Source organism: Amphibalanus amphitrite, unplaced genomic scaffold, assembly GCF_019059575.1.
Source record: "Amphibalanus amphitrite isolate SeventyFive unplaced genomic scaffold, NRLGWU_Aamphi_draft 000259F_arrow, whole genome shotgun sequence".
Classification (NCBI taxonomy): Eukaryota; Metazoa; Arthropoda; class Thecostraca; order Balanomorpha; family Balanidae; genus Amphibalanus; species Amphibalanus amphitrite.
In genome coordinates this window covers 243,636-266,449 of record NW_024881754.1, presented here as the reverse complement: position 1 = coordinate 266,449, position 22,814 = coordinate 243,636, and the positions used below count along the sequence as shown (strand labels likewise).

General features: G+C 47.2%; 1 protein-coding gene across 6 annotated transcripts in view; it reads right to left on the bottom strand.

The window, feature by feature from the left end:
- LOC122386667 (alpha,alpha-trehalose-phosphate synthase [UDP-forming]-like) overlaps nt 1–21,039 on the bottom strand; it is a 30,971-nt gene extending 9,932 nt beyond the window's left edge. The window contains exon 1 of one of the 6 annotated variants that reach the window (XM_043376077.1): nt 20,908–21,039. Coding sequence is in view for 1 of the 6 variants with exons in the window: in XM_043376072.1 (XP_043232007.1) it covers nt 17,693–17,696 (4 nt within the window). In the remaining 5 variants the exon portion in view is untranslated. Of the gene's footprint in view, nt 1–2,764; nt 2,948–17,692; nt 17,845–20,894 lie in introns of those variants that run through there. The other 5 variants (XM_043376075.1, XM_043376072.1, XM_043376074.1 and 2 more) reach the window with 5 other exon arrangements.
- Nucleotides 21,040–22,814: the final 1,775 nt, after the last annotated feature.

Below are 22,814 nucleotides of genomic sequence, written 5' to 3'. Positions count from 1 at the left end.
GTGACTCAAACCTTACTCAACATCACCGCGCACTGCTCCCGCTCCCCCTCGGCTCTCACGCCTAGCAACAGCATCACGGCCGGATGAGGTGTCCAGTGGGAGGGGGAGGGGCGTGTCAGCTGGCGACGGCGACTACTGCGAACTCGGAACAGGATTCGCCCGCTTTGGCGGCTGGCCCGGATCGATGAACACTAGCGGGCCACGTGATCACGGGCTGCCAGCCCCGACAGACACCGTGTCTCGGGAGGATTCGGTCACGTCCGCGAGGAGGTAGCTGAGACAGGGGAGGGGCGGAGGTGGGAGGGGAGGGTAGACAGCCCGGCGCCGTGGCCTGAAGGGCACGACCTTCTCGTCGGACAGCTGCCAACGGGAAACGCAGGCGCGGCGGAACTTTCCACAGTGCCCCAGAGCGTGATCAATAACTGAGCCGTGCGTGAGCGCCACTGTTTGCGAGTCGCAGTTTCTCGACTAAGACCTCGGGCAGTGGAAGATTCCACGTGTTTCAAATAAATTTGACGGCTTGTTTGTCATTATGCTGTAATATCTGGATTAAGTCATCGGCTTGTTTTGCTAGGAAACAAAAACAAAGGATACTTGGAAACGATTCGGCTGATCAGACAATCTTAGACACCAGCAGAAGAAGCGTCTCGCTAACGCAGCACAGCTGAAATGTTTTTGCACCAATAGTTACGGAAAAAATTGAAAGGGTTGCGTATTTCTTGGCTGGGGTTTGTTAGGTAAATCTCTCATGTTATACAAACAGGAATGCTTATTTCTGATAGATTTGCCTTACGTTGGCCCATGCTTGTGGCTGAGAGCAATGTATTTCCGATAGATTTTAAGATCCAACGTTGCGAATGTTGTACACATTGAGACATCGGTTTGAAACATGAAATGTAATGATCAAGAAATCATTGCATGCATTTACCTGACTTGAAAACGAAGCAGCGACGGTAAATATTTCGTAAAATACCACTGGAACGATTCAAAGGCAAAACGAGTGATAATTGCAATTCCATAGTTCCAGCCATGTTCCAGCTATAGAAGGTTACTTTCATGAATTTCAATGTTTCATTTAACCCGCGCACCGACGGGGGTCTGCGCCAGCTTCGCACCGACGGGGGGGGGGGGGGCGGATGACCGCCCCCCCCCCCTGAGATCTCGAGAACGAAGCAAGATAGCGACAAGCGGTAAACGGCATCGGATACGCACGGACATGGCCGTAGTTACGTGACCCGCCGACAGGTGGGACCGGTGGCGTTCGCCCTGCCCGCCACCGGCAGTGCGTGCTCGCTTTCTACTACGGTCATTTTCAGGTCAGGTCAAAGATGACGTCACAGGGGTCGAAAAAGTCAAAATGGCGGCGCTAGATATGGAGAGAGCTTTTCTCGAATAACTTTCGAATTAGTCAAGATAGGAACAAACTAAGGGCATCATCGTGATCCTCTCGTCAATCCGCATCGAATGATATATATGTTGACCTCGAAAGGTCAAGGTCAAAGGTTGACCTCAGGTCACGTGACCTCGAGGTCATCATGTATATCATTCGATGCGTCTTGACGAGCTGAACACAATGAGACCATCCGCGCGGCTGTATCTTGTTCCTGTGCGGAGTTATTGGCAAAAAACCTTTGGTAACCTTTGATGACGTCACATGACCTTACAGCTGCCCAACAGCAAAACAGACCTCAAGGTAGTGAAGGTTGATCGTATATGAAGTCATGTATGGTATATGGGGCCATTCCGACCCGTTTTAGTGGTAAAAACAGGGAGTTGATTTTCCCCCCATTGACTTATAATGGGGAGGTCGCGAAATTGACCCGACCTTAGGTCACCGACATCAAAATTCCGAGATATACAAATTGTAGCTACTAATGACCTAATAACATCCTGCGACTTTCAAAGGCCTCCGACATCTACTGTAGCTCTGGCACGGTGACAAAGTTGCAAAAAAGTGACTTGAGGTTGGGTCATTCAAAGTGACCTGGTGACCTGACCTTCTAAGTTAGGAGGTTCAAACTTGCACACCATGTGTAAAATTGATGAGAAAATAGTCGTACCAAATTTCGCGCCGCGGTTTTCCCGCTATTCGCGAAAAACCTCAGGGGGGGGGGGCGGATATCCGCCCCCCCCCGTCGGTGCGCGGGTTAAAGTCCTCAAAATGCATACAAATAAATGAAAAAATAACCGGATGCTCATATTTCTACTTTCCTGTAACTTGATTAAGTCATGACGGCATGAATTTAGTGCATTTGCTTTTTAAAACGTCAATTAATTACGGAACAATTGGACGCGATTGAACGGATGAAATGTCTGGTGCCTATGACATTAAGGCCTGGCTAAGATAACTTCAGTGACGGCGGAACTCCTTCAATTAAAGGGGGGGGGGGCATTGCCGACTTTTGGTCCCATTTTTTCCATGCAACGACCATAGGGCTAATGTTAAAATGCCAAAATCCAAGGGGGGCACAGTGCCCCGGTGCCCCCCTCGTTCCGCCGCTTATGGATAACTAAAGTTATCGCTTGGCTGAACTCTAGTAGAATTCAACAGCCTATGGGGATTTATTGAAGTTGCATAATGTATCATTTACTTTCATGTTAAACTACACATATACGAATCGGAACTGTCTTGATGGCTTGGCAAAAGGCTCCACTTGTTAACTGGTCGATGGTAATATTCATGATCGAGTATTATACGGGGTGAAAAGGGAGGCGAAATATGACTTGACCTACGCCCCCGAGGAGCAAATCACAGGTCTCATACCTGTCTACGAAGGGCAACGTGCAGTGCGAACTCTCACACTTGTATCAAATCACGGTACAAAACACAGCCTGTAGTGATCGGCGCTGGCCAGCAGACAACCGATCAGGTTCAGCACCGATGGGGAACTGCGTCTCTCCAAAGGCGCTCGCCGCGGCCGCTCTTTGGCACGCCGCTCCTCCCTGTCCGCCTCGGTCGGGCAAGACCGGCGCGTACCGGCGTGATGGTCACGTGGGCAGTGCGTGCTGGCGGCCGTCAGGTGCGTGGCGCGTGCCAGCTCGGCTGGACGGCGGGGAGATCCGCCCGCCGCCCGGCCGCTGACCGGCGCCGCAGCCAATCACAGCTCTGTGCGGAGCTCCGACCACAGCCCGGCAGCGTGATCGGTCACCGCCGGAACAGAGCCGACTCGAACCGGCACGGCGGCCGGCGCATGGAGTGCACCCACGGAGTGAGTGCACAGGGCGTGGGGAGAGCGTGGGGAAGAGCGGAGAACCGGTGCCCTGGGGCGGGGCGGCCAATGACGTGGCCTGGCAGAAAGGCTGGCAGCTGGCAGGAAGGCTCTGACACGTAATGCTAAACCGAGAGCTGATTTGTTGATTTCTGGGTGCAGGGTGCCAAGTTCAAATGTGCATATACAAAGGTTTAATTTTAAGCCTTTAACTAACACCTGAATGGAGTGACAGGTAACGAAAAATCTGATCATTGAGTAAATGGAGACGGACAATGCATTGACAGATAAGACTGCATGCCACGAGGATGTTTTCCAATGGAGCAAAAATAACAGCCGTTCGATCTCAATCAATAATCACGAATCGGATATATTATAAAAGAGAAGTTGTCTGTGTGTCACAAACGAAAAGTGTCATCCACATCTGGGTGTCTTGCGCCGGAACGGCGCCATGTAGGGGCGTGAAATTTGGCAGGCACCAAGCGTGGTCAAATCGAACGATGGTATTAAAATTTGGGCGCGATCCGACCAAGGGTGCGTCTCTGGCAGGGTCGCGAGCACGAGGCACGCTCGCCATTGGTTTAACACGGGGCGCGAAAAACGGCGACATCGGCCGAAATCGCTCCGACGCCTGCTCCTCTCCGGGCCTATATCTTGACGACCGGTGGTCACAGCGACACGCGGTTGCCACCGATCGATAGAGGAGAGATAAAGCTACCGTATTGATATAGTTTTATAACGTTGGTCGCGTCACGTGCACATCAGGACCTTTTGTTGTACAGAAATGGACGATTTCGTGCCTCGTAGACATAAAATCGGTGCCGTTTGAAAACGGTTTGGCCGAATGAAATCGGTATGGCACCATTTTTTAGGTAATTGCACGTGTGATGCAATGAATGAAAAGAAAAAGTGATTTTTACTACCACTTCCTTAATAATGAAAAATTTATTTGAAAGTGTGATGCGCGCAGAGTGCGCTGTCCTTTACAACATCATAACGCATCGAAAACGTTAAAAATTGACCATGAAACGCACATATTCGGATAGCGCATTCTTTTCTGATCAATATCCACCCAAAATATTATCAAAAAGTCAATAAACTACCGTGAAAATGACTCAGGCATACCACAGTGTTTTGTTAACGTTAGACATATTTTCCGATGAAATCCGATCGATGGCTTATAGCCGGCATGTCATTAAACATTTGACTATCAGTCAGCACGGCATAGGCTGCAAGGCACCGCCCGCTTAGGGATATCGCAAACCCTTGAAAATTGTACTTGCATATAACTCAGTCGTTTCTGGGCCGATTGCGCTGAAACTTGGACTTTCGGCAGGCAAGGCACTCACCAAGCGATGTACGGTCATGTGTCACAGGTGGGGTGGACTCATGCACGTGCGCACGTGTGGGGTCCCTTTCTACATCTCAAGAACGGCTGGGCCGATTTCACTCACATTTTGTACACTGTTAGGGACAATTTAGACAGGTGGCTTACATAAGTCATCTGGAGTCTCAGTAAGCGCGTGCGCACGTGCAGGGGCCCATTTATATATCTCAAGAACCGGTAGGACGACAGCACTCAAATGTTGTGAAACTCTTTGGTCAAGTATGAGTAGGGCATGAGTATGCCGGGTATAGGTAGGGTACGGTATGGGAAGGGTAGGGTATGGGTAGGGTAGGGTAGGGTAGGGTAGGGTAGGGTAGGGTATTGTATGGGTAGGGTATTGTAAAGGATAGAGGTAGTTTTGGGTATGGGTAGGATAGGGTAGAGGTAGGTTTGCCGTTTGGGTAGGGTAGGGTAAAGTTGGGTATGATAGGGTAAAGTTCGGTATGGTAGGGTATAAGGTAATCGTAGGGTAGGGTATGGGTAGGGTATGGGTAGGACTAGGGTATGGGTAGGGTATGTATATTGGTAGGGTAGGGTAGGGCCTTTTGCGGCTTTTCCTATTGGCGGCGGTTAGGCGTGCGATGTGGGCGGTTTCCTTTGTTGCGGCGTTTGCGGCGTTTTGCGGTTGGCGGCGGGCAGGCGTGCGATTCGGGCGGGCGGTTTTTTGCGGCGGCGTTTGCGTTTTTGCGGTGTTTGCGTTTATCGGCACGCGGTCGTTTTTTGCGGCGTTTTGCGGTTGGCGGCGGGCAGGCGTGCGATGCGGGCGGTTTTTTGCGGCGGTGTTTGTTTGGTGGCGGTCGGGCGGGCGATGCGGGCGGTTTTGATTTGTTTTCGGCGTTTTTGCGTTTTTTTTGCGGTTTACGGCGGGCGGGCGATTTTTTATTTGTTTTTATTTATTGCGACGTTTGCGTTGGCGCTTCGGGCGTGCGTTTTGCGTTTGGGGCGGGCGGGCGCTTTTTTGGTTCCTTTTTTCGGTGTTTGCGTTTGGGGCGAGCGGGCGCTTTTTTGCGGTGTTTGCGTTTGGTGGCGGGCGGGCGATTTTTAGGCGTTTTCGGTTGGCGGTTAGCGTGCGTTCGATGCGAACGGTTTTATTTTTGCGGCGTTTTTGCGTTTTTTTGCGTCGGGCGGGCGATTCTTTATTTTTTTGCGACGTTTGCGTCGGCATTTCGGGCGTGCCTTTGGCGCATTTTGCGGTGTTTGCGTTTTGCGGCGGGCGGGCGGCGTTTCACAATTCAAAGTCCCAACATTCGGATCTCAATTGCTCCTCGAAAAGCCATACACACCTACTATACAGTTTAATGAAGAAACTACCAAACTCTACTTATTAAACCTAGAAGTTTTGACAACCAAACTGATAATCCCCTTAATATATCTCGAACCTATACAGTTATCGCGTAAACCTGTATTCTAGTCGGATATATTATAAAAGAGAAGTTGTCTGTGTGTCACAAACGAAAAGTGTCATCCACATCTGGGTGTCTTGCGCCGGAACGGCGCCATGTAGGGGCGTGAAATTTGGCAGGCACCAAGCGTGGTCAAATCGAACGATGGTATTAAAATTTGGGCGCGATCCGACCAAGGGTGCGTCTCTGGCAGGGTCGCGAGCACGAGGCACGCTCGCCATTGGTTTAACACGGGGCGCGAAAAACGGCGACATCGGCCGAAATCGCTCCGACGCCTGCTCCTCTCCGGGCCTATATCTTGACGACCGGTGGTCACAGCGACACGCGGTTGCCACCGATCGATAGAGGAGAGATAAAGCTACCGTATTGATATAGTTTTATAACGTTGGTCGCGTCACGTGCACATCAGGACCTTTTGTTGTACAGAAATGGACGATTTCGTGCCTCGTAGACATAAAATCGGTGCCGTTTGAAAACGGTTTGGCCGAATGAAATCGGTATGGCACCATTTTTTAGGTAATTGCACGTGTGATGCAATGAATGAAAAGAAAAAGTGATTTTTACTACCACTTCCTTAATAATGAAAAATTTATTTGAAAGTGTGATGCGCGCAGAGTGCGCTGTCCTTTACAACATCATAACGCATCGAAAACGTTAAAAATTGACCATGAAACGCACATATTCGGATAGCGCATTCTTTTCTGATCAATATCCACCCAAAATATTATCAAAAAGTCAATAAACTACCGTGAAAATGACTCAGGCATACCACAGTGTTTTGTTAACGTTAGACATATTTTCCGATGAAATCCGATCGATGGCTTATAGCCGGCATGTCATTAAACATTTGACTATCAGTCAGCACGGCATAGGCTGCAAGGCACCGCCCGCTTAGGGATATCGCAAACCCTTGAAAATTGTACTTGCATATAACTCAGTCGTTTCTGGGCCGATTGCGCTGAAACTTGGACTTTCGGCAGGCAAGGCACTCACCAAGCGATGTACGGTCATGTGTCACAGGTGGGGTGGACTCATGCACGTGCGCACGTGTGGGGTCCCTTTCTACATCTCAAGAACGGCTGGGCCGATTTCACTCACATTTTGTACACTGTTAGGGACAATTTAGACAGGTGGCTTACATAAGTCATCTGGAGTCTCAGTAAGCGCGTGCGCACGTGCAGGGGCCCATTTATATATCTCAAGAACCGGTAGGACGACAGCACTCAAATGTTGTGAAACTCTTTGGTCAAGTATGAGTAGGGCATGAGTATGCCGGGTATAGGTAGGGTACGGTATGGGAAGGGTAGGGTATGGGTAGGGTAGGGTAGGGTAGGGTAGGGTAGGGTAGGGTATTGTATGGGTAGGGTATTGTAAAGGATAGAGGTAGTTTTGGGTATGGGTAGGATAGGGTAGAGGTAGGTTTGCCGTTTGGGTAGGGTAGGGTAAAGTTGGGTATGATAGGGTAAAGTTCGGTATGGTAGGGTATAAGGTAATCGTAGGGTAGGGTATGGGTAGGGTATGGGTAGGACTAGGGTATGGGTAGGGTATGTATATTGGTAGGGTAGGGTAGGGCCTTTTGCGGCTTTTCCTATTGGCGGCGGTTAGGCGTGCGATGTGGGCGGTTTCCTTTGTTGCGGCGTTTGCGGCGTTTTGCGGTTGGCGGCGGGCAGGCGTGCGATTCGGGCGGGCGGTTTTTTGCGGCGGCGTTTGCGTTTTTGCGGTGTTTGCGTTTATCGGCACGCGGTCGTTTTTTGCGGCGTTTTGCGGTTGGCGGCGGGCAGGCGTGCGATGCGGGCGGTTTTTTGCGGCGGTGTTTGTTTGGTGGCGGTCGGGCGGGCGATGCGGGCGGTTTTGATTTGTTTTCGGCGTTTTTGCGTTTTTTTGCGGTTTACGGCGGGCGGGCGATTTTTTATTTGTTTTTATTTATTGCGACGTTTGCGTTGGCGCTTCGGGCGTGCGTTTTGCGTTTGGGGCGGGCGGGCGCTTTTTTGGTTCCTTTTTTCGGTGTTTGCGTTTGGGGCGAGCGGGCGCTTTTTTGCGGTGTTTGCGTTTGGTGGCGGGCGGGCGATTTTTAGGCGTTTTCGGTTGGCGGTTAGCGTGCGTTCGATGCGAACGGTTTTATTTTTGCGGCGTTTTTGCGTTTTTTTTGCGTCGGGCGGGCGATTCTTTATTTTTTTGCGACGTTTGCGTCGGCATTTCGGGCGTGCCTTTGGCGCATTTTGCGGTGTTTGCGTTTTGCGGCGGGCGGGCGGCGTTTCACAATTCAAAGTCCCAACATTCGGATCTCAATTGCTCCTCGAAAAGCCATACACACCTACTATACAGTTTAATGAAGAAACTACCAAACTCTACTTATTAAACCTAGAAGTTTTGACAACCAAACTGATAATCCCCTTAATATATCTCGAACCTATACAGTTATCGCGTAAACCTGTATTCTAGTCGGATATATTATAAAAGAGAAGTTGTCTGTGTGTCACAAACGAAAAGTGTCATCCACATCTGGGTGTCTTGCGCCGGAACGGCGCCATGTAGGGGCGTGAAATTTGGCAGGCACCAAGCGTGGTCAAATCGAACGATGGTATTAAAATTTGGGCGCGATCCGACCAAGGGTGCGTCTCTGGCAGGGTCGCGAGCACGAGGCACGCTCGCCATTGGTTTAACACGGGGCGCGAAAAACGGCGACATCGGCCGAAATCGCTCCGACGCCTGCTCCTCTCCGGGCCTATATCTTGACGACCGGTGGTCACAGCGACACGCGGTTGCCACCGATCGATAGAGGAGAGATAAAGCTACCGTATTGATATAGTTTTATAACGTTGGTCGCGTCACGTGCACATCAGGACCTTTTGTTGTACAGAAATGGACGATTTCGTGCCTCGTAGACATAAAATCGGTGCCGTTTGAAAACGGTTTGGCCGAATGAAATCGGTATGGCACCATTTTTTAGGTAATTGCACGTGTGATGCAATGAATGAAAAGAAAAAGTGATTTTTACTACCACTTCCTTAATAATGAAAAATTTATTTGAAAGTGTGATGCGCGCAGAGTGCGCTGTCCTTTACAACATCATAACGCATCGAAAACGTTAAAAATTGACCATGAAACGCACATATTCGGATAGCGCATTCTTTTCTGATCAATATCCACCCAAAATATTATCAAAAAGTCAATAAACTACCGTGAAAATGACTCAGGCATACCACAGTGTTTTGTTAACGTTAGACATATTTTCCGATGAAATCCGATCGATGGCTTATAGCCGGCATGTCATTAAACATTTGACTATCAGCACGGAATATATAGTCTACGACATGGAATGGACAGGATCGAGATTTCCTGTAACTGCCGAGTTTTTGGCGACCCTGATGATTTAGTCGTGCGGATTCGCTGTGGTTACTTCCTTTACGAGGATGAAAGTATAGTTGCCAGACCTATAACTAATAGGGGAAGGTGGGGCATAACGGGGTACCGGGGCAATATGAGAAGGTGCATTTTATTATAATCAGGTGTTGCTGTCTGGAATCACTTCTGACAATTTAAACGTCGCTCGTTTGCCGCCCTTTTCCGGTGGACGCCGGCGGGAGGCGGCGTTGCTGAGCATGGTGGGTAAGGTTTTTTTCATGGTGCTGATGTATTTTTCAACATTCGTTTGGTAACTTCCTAAGGTGAAAATCCGTTCGAGTAGGTTTGTCATAGTCAGTGAAAGCAATGACTCTCGTCCTAGCCAACCTTTCGCTGCGATAGAAAGTTGCCGGCTGTTTTGATAAACATGAACGATCCTGCTCTATTGCCAATGTCCTTCGGGGGTTAAAACGGGTTTCCGGTAGAGGCGATATGGGGTGGTGAATTTTACCACATTTTACCACATTTACCCCATTTACGTGCCCAGAAGTGCTTTTTTGTTACAGTTAAAACTAGTTGCCTTTATTCGCCCACTCACGTTTCATGAATGCATTTAGAGGAGGGGTTGTGTTAAACGTTTCAAACGTTGTCATAATGTTTCTTCATTATAAGTAGGTACACAGGCACCGTGTATGTGCCTAATATATATTTTTGCCGAGATAAACTCTTTCATTTTCAGTAGCTTGGATCTTGGTTTAAGCGGCGAGTGCACAGGAACGTGCACCCAGCAGCCTGACACAAGTCTCAGATTTTCACCACGCCTTTTATATCGTTTGTCGCAGTCCTCGAATGGAGTCGATGCTGGCGCCGCCACCGACCGTCCACCGCTGCAGCCAGGCGTCGCTCTCCTGAAGAAACTGCATGTGTTCTCCCGCCGTTGCTGGATGGAGGCTGGATATCGCGCGTCGCTTTGAGCAGGGGTCGAACCGGGCGGAAGAGTTTAGCACATCGAGCAGGTCGTTGAGGCGCAGCAGGAGAGTAGCAGTCGGGAGTGCAGTGCGCGGGAGCTTGCCGTGGGTCGCATGCAATGTGATTGCTGCTGCTACTGTCCGGCTCATCACCTGTAGGGCATAGCTGACTTTCATTTTTCAAAGCTGTTTGGCCTGTTGTGTTTCTGGCTTAGTTTTGGAGCAGCCCGTGGGGAAGAAGCGCATTCCAGTGCGTAGAGTGTTTCTAAATGACTCCAAGAGGCTACTTCACCGTCTACTTCAATATCGTATTTCATTAATGCATTTCGTATGCATTTGAAGATGTGAGGCACGTCATACAGAGCAGCAACCTCGTGCCCGTCCACGGTGAACAAGCCGGTTTCCGCAGCTCCGAGCAGTCTGTAGATCGCCTGGTTGTTCTTTGACATGTCACAAGTTGTAGCTAGCACAGTGAATCCCGCTGTTGTTACACGTTGGACACACCGTGTTAACAGCTGCTGCTGCACAACGGCCTTGGTCGTTCCGGAACTCAGAAAGAAACCGATGGGCTGTTTCCCGCGTTTGGTGACACTGACGCCCCGCACCATCATGACCAAGGCGTGGTCGGCGCAGGCATTGGCGCGGCAGAGAGAGCCATGATCAGTGAAGCCCTCGATGACGTCATCACCCCGCTGGTAGGCCAACCTTGGTTTCAGCTGCATTTCGTCGAACGAAATGATGCACAGCTTGTCCTTGGCACTTGTTCCGGCGAACTTCTCTTTTATGAGAGCCAAGATAGTGTCATGAAAGCCAGGTCGCATCTGTATTTTTCCATCTTCCTCCGCAGAGTTCGAGGATGGGGAAGGACGTATCGTTTTTGTAGGAACCGATACGCCCTGGGACCAGGGCCATATATAGTCCTGGGACCCTGAAAGTAGAGCGCGAGTGCTCGCACTTCCTCATCTTCATCAAATTTTAGATAAATTTCATCGAATTTTATTTAATTTTAGACCAATGTTAAAACTGTAATGCAATGAATATGTATAAACGCTCCCGTAACAATGTGTGCTAAAAGTTTCCAATAAAATATACGGTTACCATTTCAAAGTCACAGTCACAACTTGGCCCTTGAACGCGAATCATTCGACGATTGTTAAGAAAAAATGTATGAAATTTTAAGAAAATATATGAAAATGTAAACCCACGTGGAAAGAAATTCATCCGCATCCTCCGGATCTCCGGATATTCATCCGGCAAAATCCTTGATTTTTGGTTACACACGTGGCAATGCTAATCGAAGCTCCTGTCCATTCCATGTCGTAGACTATATATTCCGTGACTATCAGTCAGCACGGCATAGGCTGCAAGGCACCGCCCGCTTAGGGATATCGCAAACCCTTGAAAATTGTACTTGCATATAACTCAGTCGTTTCTGGGCCGATTGCGCTGAAACTTGGACTTTCGGCAGGCAAGGCACTCACCAAGCGATGTACGGTCATGTGTCACAGGTGGGGTGGACTCATGCACGTGCGCACGTGTGGGGTCCCTTTCTACATCTCAAGAACGGCTGGGCCGATTTCACTCACATTTTGTACACTGTTAGGGACAATTTAGACAGGTGGCTTACATAAGTCATCTGGAGTCTCAGTAAGCGCGTGCGCACGTGCAGGGGCCCATTTATATATCTCAAGAACCGGTAGGACGACAGCACTCAAATGTTGTGAAACTCTTTGGTCAAGTATGAGTAGGGCATGAGTATGCCGGGTATAGGTAGGGTACGGTATGGGAAGGGTAGGGTATGGGTAGGGTAGGGTAGGGTAGGGTAGGGTAGGGTAGGGTATTGTATGGGTAGGGTATTGTAAAGGATAGAGGTAGTTTTGGGTATGGGTAGGATAGGGTAGAGGTAGGTTTGCCGTTTGGGTAGGGTAGGGTAAAGTTGGGTATGATAGGGTAAAGTTCGGTATGGTAGGGTATAAGGTAATCGTAGGGTAGGGTATGGGTAGGGTATGGGTAGGACTAGGGTATGGGTAGGGTATGTATATTGGTAGGGTAGGGTAGGGCCTTTTGCGGCTTTTCCTATTGGCGGCGGTTAGGCGTGCGATGTGGGCGGTTTCCTTTGTTGCGGCGTTTGCGGCGTTTTGCGGTTGGCGGCGGGCAGGCGTGCGATTCGGGCGGGCGGTTTTTTGCGGCGGCGTTTGCGTTTTTGCGGTGTTTGCGTTTATCGGCACGCGGTCGTTTTTTGCGGCGTTTTGCGGTTGGCGGCGGGCAGGCGTGCGATGCGGGCGGTTTTTTGCGGCGGTGTTTGTTTGGTGGCGGTCGGGCGGGCGATGCGGGCGGTTTTGATTTGTTTTCGGCGTTTTTGCGTTTTTTTTGCGGTTTACGGCGGGCGGGCGATTTTTTATTTGTTTTTATTTATTGCGACGTTTGCGTTGGCGCTTCGGGCGTGCGTTTTGCGTTTGGGGCGGGCGGGCGCTTTTTTGGTTCCTTTTTTCGGTGTTTGCGTTTGGGGCGAGCGGGCGCTTTTTTGCGGTGTTTGCGTTTGGTGGCGGGCGGGCGATTTTTAGGCGTTTTCGGTTGGCGGTTAGCGTGCGTTCGATGCGAACGGTTTTATTTTTGCGGCGTTTTTGCGTTTTTTTTGCGTCGGGCGGGCGATTCTTTATTTTTTTGCGACGTTTGCGTCGGCATTTCGGGCGTGCCTTTGGCGCATTTTGCGGTGTTTGCGTTTTGCGGCGGGCGGGCGGCGTTTCACAATTCAAAGTCCCAACATTCGGATCTCAATTGCTCCTCGAAAAGCCATACACACCTACTATACAGTTTAATGAAGAAACTACCAAACTCTACTTATTAAACCTAGAAGTTTTGACAACCAAACTGATAATCCCCTTAATATATCTCGAACCTATACAGTTATCGCGTAAACCTGTATTCTAGTCTATATTATGATTTATAAGATGTCTGTGCGTGTGTCATGCCTTATGTGTCTTATTGCGCCTGAAAGGCGCCGCGTATCGGCGTGAAATTTGGCATGCCGAATCTGTGGGCGTGGGCGGCCTTTGTATTAAAATTTGGGCGTGATCGGGCCAGGGGTGCGCCGTCGGCACGTGCAAAAGGGTGCTCTCATAGGGATAGCATGGTGTCGGCGAGAGCGGCGGTCGGCCGAAAATCGGGCCGACACGGCTCGCTTTCCGGCTTGATATCTCTGCAACGGGTGATTGCAGCGAGAAGCGGTTGCCACCAATGGATAGAGGAGAGATGGAACTAGCGTATTGATATGGTTTCATAGTATAGCACGCGTCACGTGCAAGGCAATACCTCCGGTTGTGAAAAAATGACCGATTTCGTGCATTGTGGGAAGAAAACCGATGCCGCTGGAAAACGGTTTGACGGAATGAAATCGGTGTTGTATCATTTTGCAGACAAATGTACGTGTAATGATAGGAAAACAAATAAAAAGTGATGATCCGTACCATTTCCTTAATAATGAAAAAATAATTTAAAAATTTGATTCGCGCGGAGCGCGTTGTCCTTTACAACATCAAAACGTATTGAAAACGCTGATCAATCGCTATGAAACCTACATATTCGGAAAGAGCATTCTTTTCTGACCAATATCCACCCAAAATATTATCGAAAAGTCAATAAACTTTTGTGAAAATGACTCAAACAGACGACCGTGTTTTGTTAACGTTACGGGTATTTTCCGACAAAATCCGATCGATGGCTTCGGCAGGCAGGCCATTCAACTTTTGACAATAGCTATCAAAGCATGGGCTGCAATGCACCGCCGGCCAAGGGGAATTCCACACACTGAAAATAAGCGCCTACCAATAAACAACACATTATTGTACTAGGGATAACTCAGCTACCACTGGGCCGATTGCGCTGAAACTTGGACTGTGGGTGGAGGGGGCATTAACCTGGCGATGTATGGTCATTTGTGACAGGTAGGGTGGATCGACTGCACGTGCGCACGTGAGGGGTCCACTTCTACATCTCAAGAACGGCTGGGCCGATTTCGCTCAAATTTTGTTCACTGTTGGGGACAATTTAGAAAGGTGGCTGGCACAAGTCATCTGGTGTCGCAGTTAGCGCGTGCGCACGTGCAGTGGGCCAGTTTTGTATCTCAAAAACGGCTGGGCCGATTGCGCTCAAATTTGGTACGTTACTTAAATCGAGTATGAGAAGGGTAACTATGCATAAGTTATGAGTAAGATAGGGTATGGGTAGGTTAGGGTAAAGTAGGGTTGAGTTCGATAAAGGCAAACCATGAGAAAGGCTCCAACAACCCGCAACCAGCACCAGCATAACATGCCGTTCAAACAAATATCCAACTCCGACAAAATAAGACAAATGAAAATCATAAATTCCCACACCCAAACTAATGCCCCCTCAAACGCATCTATCAAAACGCACAGTTATAGCGCAAAACATGCCATCTAGTCGCTTTTAGTTTTTAGCCTGCAGTAAAAACTGCGTTAGCCCACTGATGACACCCCGTCGTCTCTCTCTTCCTTTGTTCCTTTTTTCGCTATGCCCTTCACCTCTAAAAGGCTTCCCAGCAAACAAGGCCGGGGGTGTTGATTGCGCTATCAAACTGGGCCAATGTTGATCCATGACGGGCAAGTTGAAAGCATTATTGTTGAAGAATGAAGGTTGAAATAAGATAAGAGTAATGAGTGGGCTAATCAAGCAACCATGCTCGTAGTGGTGACTTCATTGTGGGGGGGGGGGGGGGATCGGTATTCATGCAATTTACTTTCTTTTGTTAAATGTAAAGGTTTGCAAAAAGGTTGGATATATATATATATATATATATATATATATATATATATATATATATATATATATATATATATATATATATATATAATTTTTGAAACTAGGCAATGTGCATGCTCCAAAACATCATAACTTCTTCTACCCTCGACCGTATGCTTAACCATCTCTTTCGTCAATGATACAATGTCATCGACTACAAAGATGTGCCTTAAAATTATTACGACATCAAAAAGAGACCTTCTAGTGTTTTCCTAACAGTAATTATGCTAGCGCATACCTCTCAGTCTCAGCATCGCTGCGACTGTTTTGGCAGCTCACCAAACACGAGTGACAGTCTCCTGGCTGGCTGACGCGTCACTTATGTGTCATTGCGCTAACAGCTGATCGGTCCGAGTGCAAAGGACACGCTCGCACCGACGGATAAATATTGTTGCAAAAGTCCCATGTGTGGGTCAGACTAGTGCCCGGTGGCCTAGATACTCCTGGAGTGGTATACACAGGACTCTGAGCTACACAAATCACAGACGACAGATGGGCTGTCACCCACACACAGGACAAGAGCCGTCAGCTGGCGGGTGTCACACTTCGACAGGCCTCAAGATTGAACTGCGCATGAGCGACTGCAGAAAAGCATGGTCGCTGGTCGGCGGTATAAACGTTGTGCAACGGGCAGCGACATAGCGTCTGGTATGGCGGTCATTGACGTTAAATAATCTGTATGGCTGTCATGAATATGGAACTGTGGTGTGTGTGATGGTCGGCTCTTGGTGTCATAGCAGCGTCCGGTAGTAGCTTTCATTGACATCTAACCCTCGCCGGCCGAGAGACAGGGTGAACAGAGACAGGGTGGTGCCGCCCCCATACGGTGTTTTCGTGCAGATGGCTCGAAACAAGCTGAAGATAGAGAGCTGAAACTTGGTACACCCGGCTTTTGCTTCAAGCCGAAGTCAGGTGATTTGATTTGGCTTGACGCTTTGCTTCAAGCCAAATCTTGGGATACTAACCACATTTTCAAGTCCGGTCAGGTCGCTGGCCTATGACGCCATAAGTGAACCTCTGCATGGTCCTAAAATGTCGCAGCTTCGCAACTCAATCAGTTCAAGAGGAGCTTTCACAGAGAGATGAAACTTACAGGATCTATTATCCTTCAGAGCTCTCACACACAACTTGTAAATCTCGGATTTTTTATAAGGGTCACCTGGGGCCAGGTCGGCCAACCTCACCATTATCAGTCAATTGGCAAATATCGTTAACTGTTATTTGGCGCCGAGAATGATCTCAAGACTCAAACTACCTCAAGCAAATGAGATCGTGATTTCGTTGATGCTCCATTTTTGTAATGTTGTTTTCAATGTTGCAATCTGACGGCATTTATGACGTCACTAAGGACATGAAAGTTTTTTTTTGTCAATAACTCAAGATCAAATTGAGTTAGCGACTAATCGGGAAAGCCATCAATGATCCAGGGAATGCCTGTCAAATCGAGCAATATGTAATATGACATCCTTCGACCAACTTCGTAACTTCAGTGGCTCTGGCCTGATCTTGACCCGAGGTCAACACCTTGAGTTGGCCTCATACAAGTAAAAAGTACATCATTCGGCGCGCCTGAGGATGACGAATACGATGGTGCCAAAATCCGACTCTTGACCATTTTTTGGCAAAGTTAGTCACCAAAAACTGAACCCGCACCTTGAGGCACTTGACCTGCCCTTAGAGGTCACCGGTTGACCTAGGACATTAAAATCGGGTACAAATCGCTGCGTTTCGCAATGGCGCACACGATCGATTATTCTGCGAGGCTTTAGCTCAATAAAGTGGCGAAACTGCGAAGGGGGGATAGTACCCCCTCGGCCAGGGTGTTGTAGAAGACCATAAGGTCCAGCGAGGGTTGAACGTCTGGTATGGCGGTCACTGGTCATTGATATAAACGACGACCAACGACCATTGGAATTAAACATCTTGTATGACGCTCAACGATCAGCGAAATTATGCGTCCGGTATTCATACGACAGTCATTGTCATGAATCACTTGGTATGGTAATCATTGATATTACACGTTTTTACGTATATCAGTATTCATTACTTCTAACATCACACGTCTGGTAATGGTATGACGGTCAGTGGTCATTGCCATACATGTCTAGGCATTGAACAGTCATTAACATTACATGCCTCGCATAGAGGTAACCGACATAAATGTCAGTTGTGAAATTTTGTGATTATTCACCATTGCAAGTAGCTGTAATGGTGTAGGAAGTGACTATGGGTTTTACTATAATCTATCTTTACTTTGATAACTGATTGTAAATTATAAAAAAATTGTGTGTACAAAGTAGAAAGATTTCGACCTTCCGACACTAAGCACAACGTCGATCCCCACCAGATCCAACCTTATCCCCTCGACAGATATGCTTATGATGAGACATAATAAGCTCATTAAAACGGCATATTTTTTACCGAAAGACATTTTTTTACCGGAAGACCTCGGTTCCATAGCAATAACAAAGTAGGTAAAAGTTTGGACTGCATTTCGTACTGATAAGATTAAATGACTTGTCTTTAACTGACAGGCAAGCAGCGTTCTCAGTTCTCACTCACCCATGGCTAGAGACCGTCGGTCAAGGTCAGGTCACCTCCTCAAGGTCAGCGAGGTCAAGCGTGTCGGCCGGCGTGCGCGCTCCGTCGACCGTGCCAGCGGCGGCGTCAGTATTCGGCCCCGATCCGGCACGGTCGTCTTATAACGGCGGGCTAGTCACGTGGGCCGCCCGGCCGAGTTCTCTAGATCGTGAGCAGCCGGCGCGGCCGCTGATTGGCTGACAGCTGCTAGCGTTAGCGCCAGCAGCGACATTGGCAGGATGGACAGCTCTGGGATCTGGTCCGTTCAGGAACTCACGTGTGCGTATGACGTATGCTGATACATGGTCCCAACGAATGCAGAGGCATAGAAAAAAAAAACAAACAAAACAAAACAAAAAGAAACTAACGCGTGTGTGTGTGTGTGTGTTTTTTTTTTTTTACAAAAAAGGATGTTCTAGGTGCCGTGTACTTGTGATTTGACACTCCTTGTATATAATTTGGGAATTGCCAGAAGGGCAGATGCTTCTCCTACATTATTATTTCCAATGAGGGGTAGCATTTACAAAGTATGGTTTCATGGGTGAATAATTTACAACGCGCCGAGCACGGACGGGGTATGCAGCATGGAAGGGGAGGTCAGTGCAAAAAGACTTTGAGGCAAAGCCGACGACTTGATGCCTGATCTTTTTTTTTGCGAAAAAATTGGAAGCTATTTTACGCACTTGACGTGCATCCAATGGTTTTTATAGCTTGTGTGGGCGATAATTCTTGTATAATACCTACCTTGCAGCACAACGCTTTTTTTCTAATTATTTACAATTTAAGCTCCGTTTATTTAAAATGTTTAATTTGGTACCTTTGTGTACTCTAGTGACCCCAAGAGTGACCCGACCTTTGGCCCTGAGCTAAAAATGTAACAAACGTTTTCAATCATTTTTTGATTACTTTTTAGCGATGCAAAAAAAAGAAGAATTTATCTGCTAAATTCTTTAAAGAAAAGTTCTTCAAGTAGCTTAATGATGAATTTCAAATGAAATTTCTGCATAGGTGAATTTCCCTGCCAAAAATGAATTATAAGTTCTTCAAGTGGCTTGTTGACGAACTATTGTTGGAAATTTTGCCTAACAAATAACATGCATACCTTTATTGCAATTTCAACAATTAACGAGGAAAGGGAAAGCAAAGTATGTAGGTATTGAGGTTAATCAAGGATTCTACTGTAATAAAAAGGAAACTTAACAGGGCTTAACGCTTAACCCGGCAGGCGGTGGGCCTACCAGCCACCTTCCGCGCGGTGGGGGGGGGGGCATTTTTTTGCCCCCCCCGTATCTCCGAAACTACTGTACGGATCCGGAAAATTCAAACGGCGTTCGATAGCCCTGTCAAATTTGTTGAAGGAAACCAAATTTCATTGACCTCAGGGTCACCGATGACGTCACAGGTCAGGTCAAAGATAAAATGTTTCACCGTTCACAAGGCTTCTAGGGAAAGCGTTATAACACCGAGTAAAACGCATTTTGTCGAAAATCAGCGATAAGGCGTCAGTTGTCTAGTACATATGTTGCTATTAGAGGTCACTGGTCATACCAGGTCAGGTCACAGGTCAGGTCACCAAAGGTCACCAAGGGTCACCACATGAGCCCAACTTTACTAAGGTTATGCGGTGCATGTTTTATGGCCAGTTTTTCATTTCCAACTCAATGGTGTTGGTTATAAGACCATCAGGTACGGTTTAGGTCACTTTCTGGTGGAGGTCAGGTCAAGGTCAGGTCAAAAAGGTCAAATTTCAAACTTGATATTTTTGCATAAAATGGGTATCAATTCGATGCAGCTCGTCACGGGGAGTCTAATGGTGGTCTTTGTTTTGCGTTACAAGGTCTAGAATTGCTAAAAATTGAGTTTGAAAATTTGACGTCATCAATTTTGAACAGTTTTTTCGCTATAACTTGGCCAAAAAAAGAGGTATCGATCTCAAATTTGGTATGTAGATAGAAGGCGGTAGGGACTATCACATATATTCCGTTTTTTCGAAATTCAAAAAACGTTTTAGATTTTTTGGCCATTATATTCAAAAAACCTATTTTTTGATTTTTGGGGGTCAAAATTCAAAAAATTCGAAAAACTGAAATAGCAGTTTTGTAGTTCTTTTGATTTCACACCTTTTATGTCGAAACATTTTTCTTTATCTCTAAAGCTGTAGGCCTGACAGCTCTTCCCGCGAAACCTTTTTTTGGGTCGAAAATGGCAAAAATGACGTCACTCTGACGTCATTACCGGCCAACCTATCATAGCCTTTGGAAAAATTTTTGGTCACCATGTGCGCTAGCTGCTCCCGGGAGGGTACTGAAAGTTTGGTGACGATCGGCGCAGCGGTTCTCGAGATATATTGAAAAAAAACTAAAGGGGGGCAAAAAATGCCCCCCCCCCACCGCCTGGAAGGTTAAAGGTTAAAATGGTTTTACTTTTTTGTGAAGTTGCGTGACTATGCCATGTTTTCAACCCTAAAACATAATTTGTCGTCAAAATATGTGCAATGAGGCTTTGCTGGATTTCGAAACAAAAAGTAGGTCATTTCAAAGCTCACAAACATTAATTTTGAGCGATGTTATGACGTTTTACAGCGCCGACACTGCAGCGTTCATTGTCCTGACTCCTGACCAAAGCTGACCATGGGATGGGCTGCATTGCACGCCCACAGCAACTGTTGTATCGTTGCCAACTCCAATGCTGGCGACTAATTCGAATGTATCACAACCAGCATGGTTTCAAAATAAACAGAAGGCATTGCAATAAACAGTTCGTATTTATGTTTCAGACAACTGAGAGAGAATGAATCGAAGTTCACCGTACCTTATAGCTTACGCAAGAGAGCTGTTTAACACGCGCACCGACGGGGGGGGGGATATCCGCCCCCCCGAGGTTTTTCGCGGCGCCGCGAAATTTGGTACACACAAGAATATTGCATGCATTATGTACCTACACAGTTCAAACTGTTAATGGGCCCAAACGGCCAATGTGTCGTGGGCTAGATAATGTTTACATATTTCGATAAAGGGATGCTTGATTAACCAACGCCATAATAATGTCAGGCTGGGACAAAAAAGACCATTGCGCATTTTTATGCTTACAAATGCATCACGTAAGCGTAATAGCCCCACTTTGAAATATTTCCGAGGTTCTTATAATTTACTGAACGAATTGCATCCCAAACATCCCTCCTCACCTCAGGCACTGACCTGGAAAGATGGCCGTCAACTCTGCCGGTGTGCGGGCCTCGTTCCACAGTCTCGGCCGCCGTCCTCTGTCCGGATCCACAGGACCCTTCAGGAGTCCCCGCCTTCCACCACTGAGCCGTTCACCGCTATCGTTCCCATATTTAGCAATTCTCGTCCAGTTTACATTACGTGCCTTCGTGACGTGTGCGCATGCGCAAAGTTCTGCGACGAACCTGCTGACGTCTTCCGAGGGCCTCGATGGGTCCACAACAATCTGGCCACTGTTTTGTCTCCGTCAATGGTATAAACTGACCACGTCTTCCGACTCAGTCTGTTTAGTTTAAAATCATTTTGCAACTGACAGTTCTCTCCTGGGACCACTCGATATATCGTTTAATGATGGTCAATGTGAACAGTTTACGCAAATATCTGCGTCGTATTTGCTGGAAACCGGAATTGGATCAGCATAAGTGTCCAAGGTACCATTTATGATCGGCGATGAAAAGTCAAACGACACAATCCTAACTATGGCTAAAGCTACTTCGAAACTAATTTGTTCGGGCTCGGGCTGCTCTTGATGAAACGCACACTCAGAGTCATGCAGCTACAGAGCATCCATTGATGCGTACAATTATTTCTTCATCAATGATGCATTGTGACATTTGTGGCAGTGCATGCACCGCCTCTTGGCAAACTTTCGCCCAACCGTCCTTCGAACCACCCTTGACCCTAGCATACCCTTTGACCCAGCGTCAACACCTATAAAAAAGCTAATGGTCTCGCGGACAAGAAACTAGACAAAACCTGGACGAGCATGCTCCGTTCAAGGGCAGATCACCACACATGGATATATAGGACAATCGTGATTAGCAATGCAGTAATACCTATCCCTACTGTGACACACGACAAACGCATAGTACGACACGCGCACACAAAAACATGAATAATTAGCCACCCCTCACACAACCAATCATACATCGATCTAACATGTTTCTTGAAAAGTTGTGCGAAATTTTTCGATTTTTTTGCGAAAATGACGTTTTAGTGACGTCATGTTACGTTATTTTCGCTTCAAAAACAGTAAAACTTCAAACTTCTTAAACACCATCAGTGTTACAAGAGCCAGTACGTAACAAAAAGAAGCCTGTAGGTACGTGGTTGTACTTTGTCTTTATAATGGCTCTCAGTTTTTTGAAAATTCTGGATTTAGTCCCTTTTTTTTCTTTCAAAAATTGAATTTTGGGGGAAAATCATATAAAATCCCAAACTTTGATTTCATCAAAAAAAAAAAAAAACGCGGAACCAATCATTCAGAGGTCGCATCTGTGCACCTACGTTCCACTTTTTAGAAGAATTGTTTAAGAAATGTAGAAGTTATTCAAACTTTTATGACACCACGACACACATTTCCAAAAAAGAGAAATTTTGAAAGTATTTGACCTCGTACAAGAACAAAAATAGCACCCATCGATTTGTTGTGAAAACCTGCATCAGGCAGACACCTTTTTGGATCTTAACAATCAACTTCAAAATTTGACCCTAGCTGACCTGACCTTGACCTTACCTCGATCTGAAACTCATCCAAATGTGTTCCATATCACTAACTGAGTGTGCCTATTGAGTATTGAGATCTATGAGTAAAATGACCTATAAGACATTGTGTCGAACATGTCCTATTATATATTTCGCTTTTGGTGACCTGACCTGACCTTGACCTTGACCTTTACATGGCATTTTATGCAGCGAATCTTGTTTGGTAGCCTAAGTACTTGTTTTGGATAATCAATCTCTGTCCATTCTTCGCCATCTGCGCTCCAAAGCCGATAATGTAGAAACTTGCATTTTGAGCCCTTGACCTGACCTTGACCTACCAACCAAGGCAAAAATATGTTTGCCCCAAAGATCCGTATTGCAGAGAGTTTTCGATT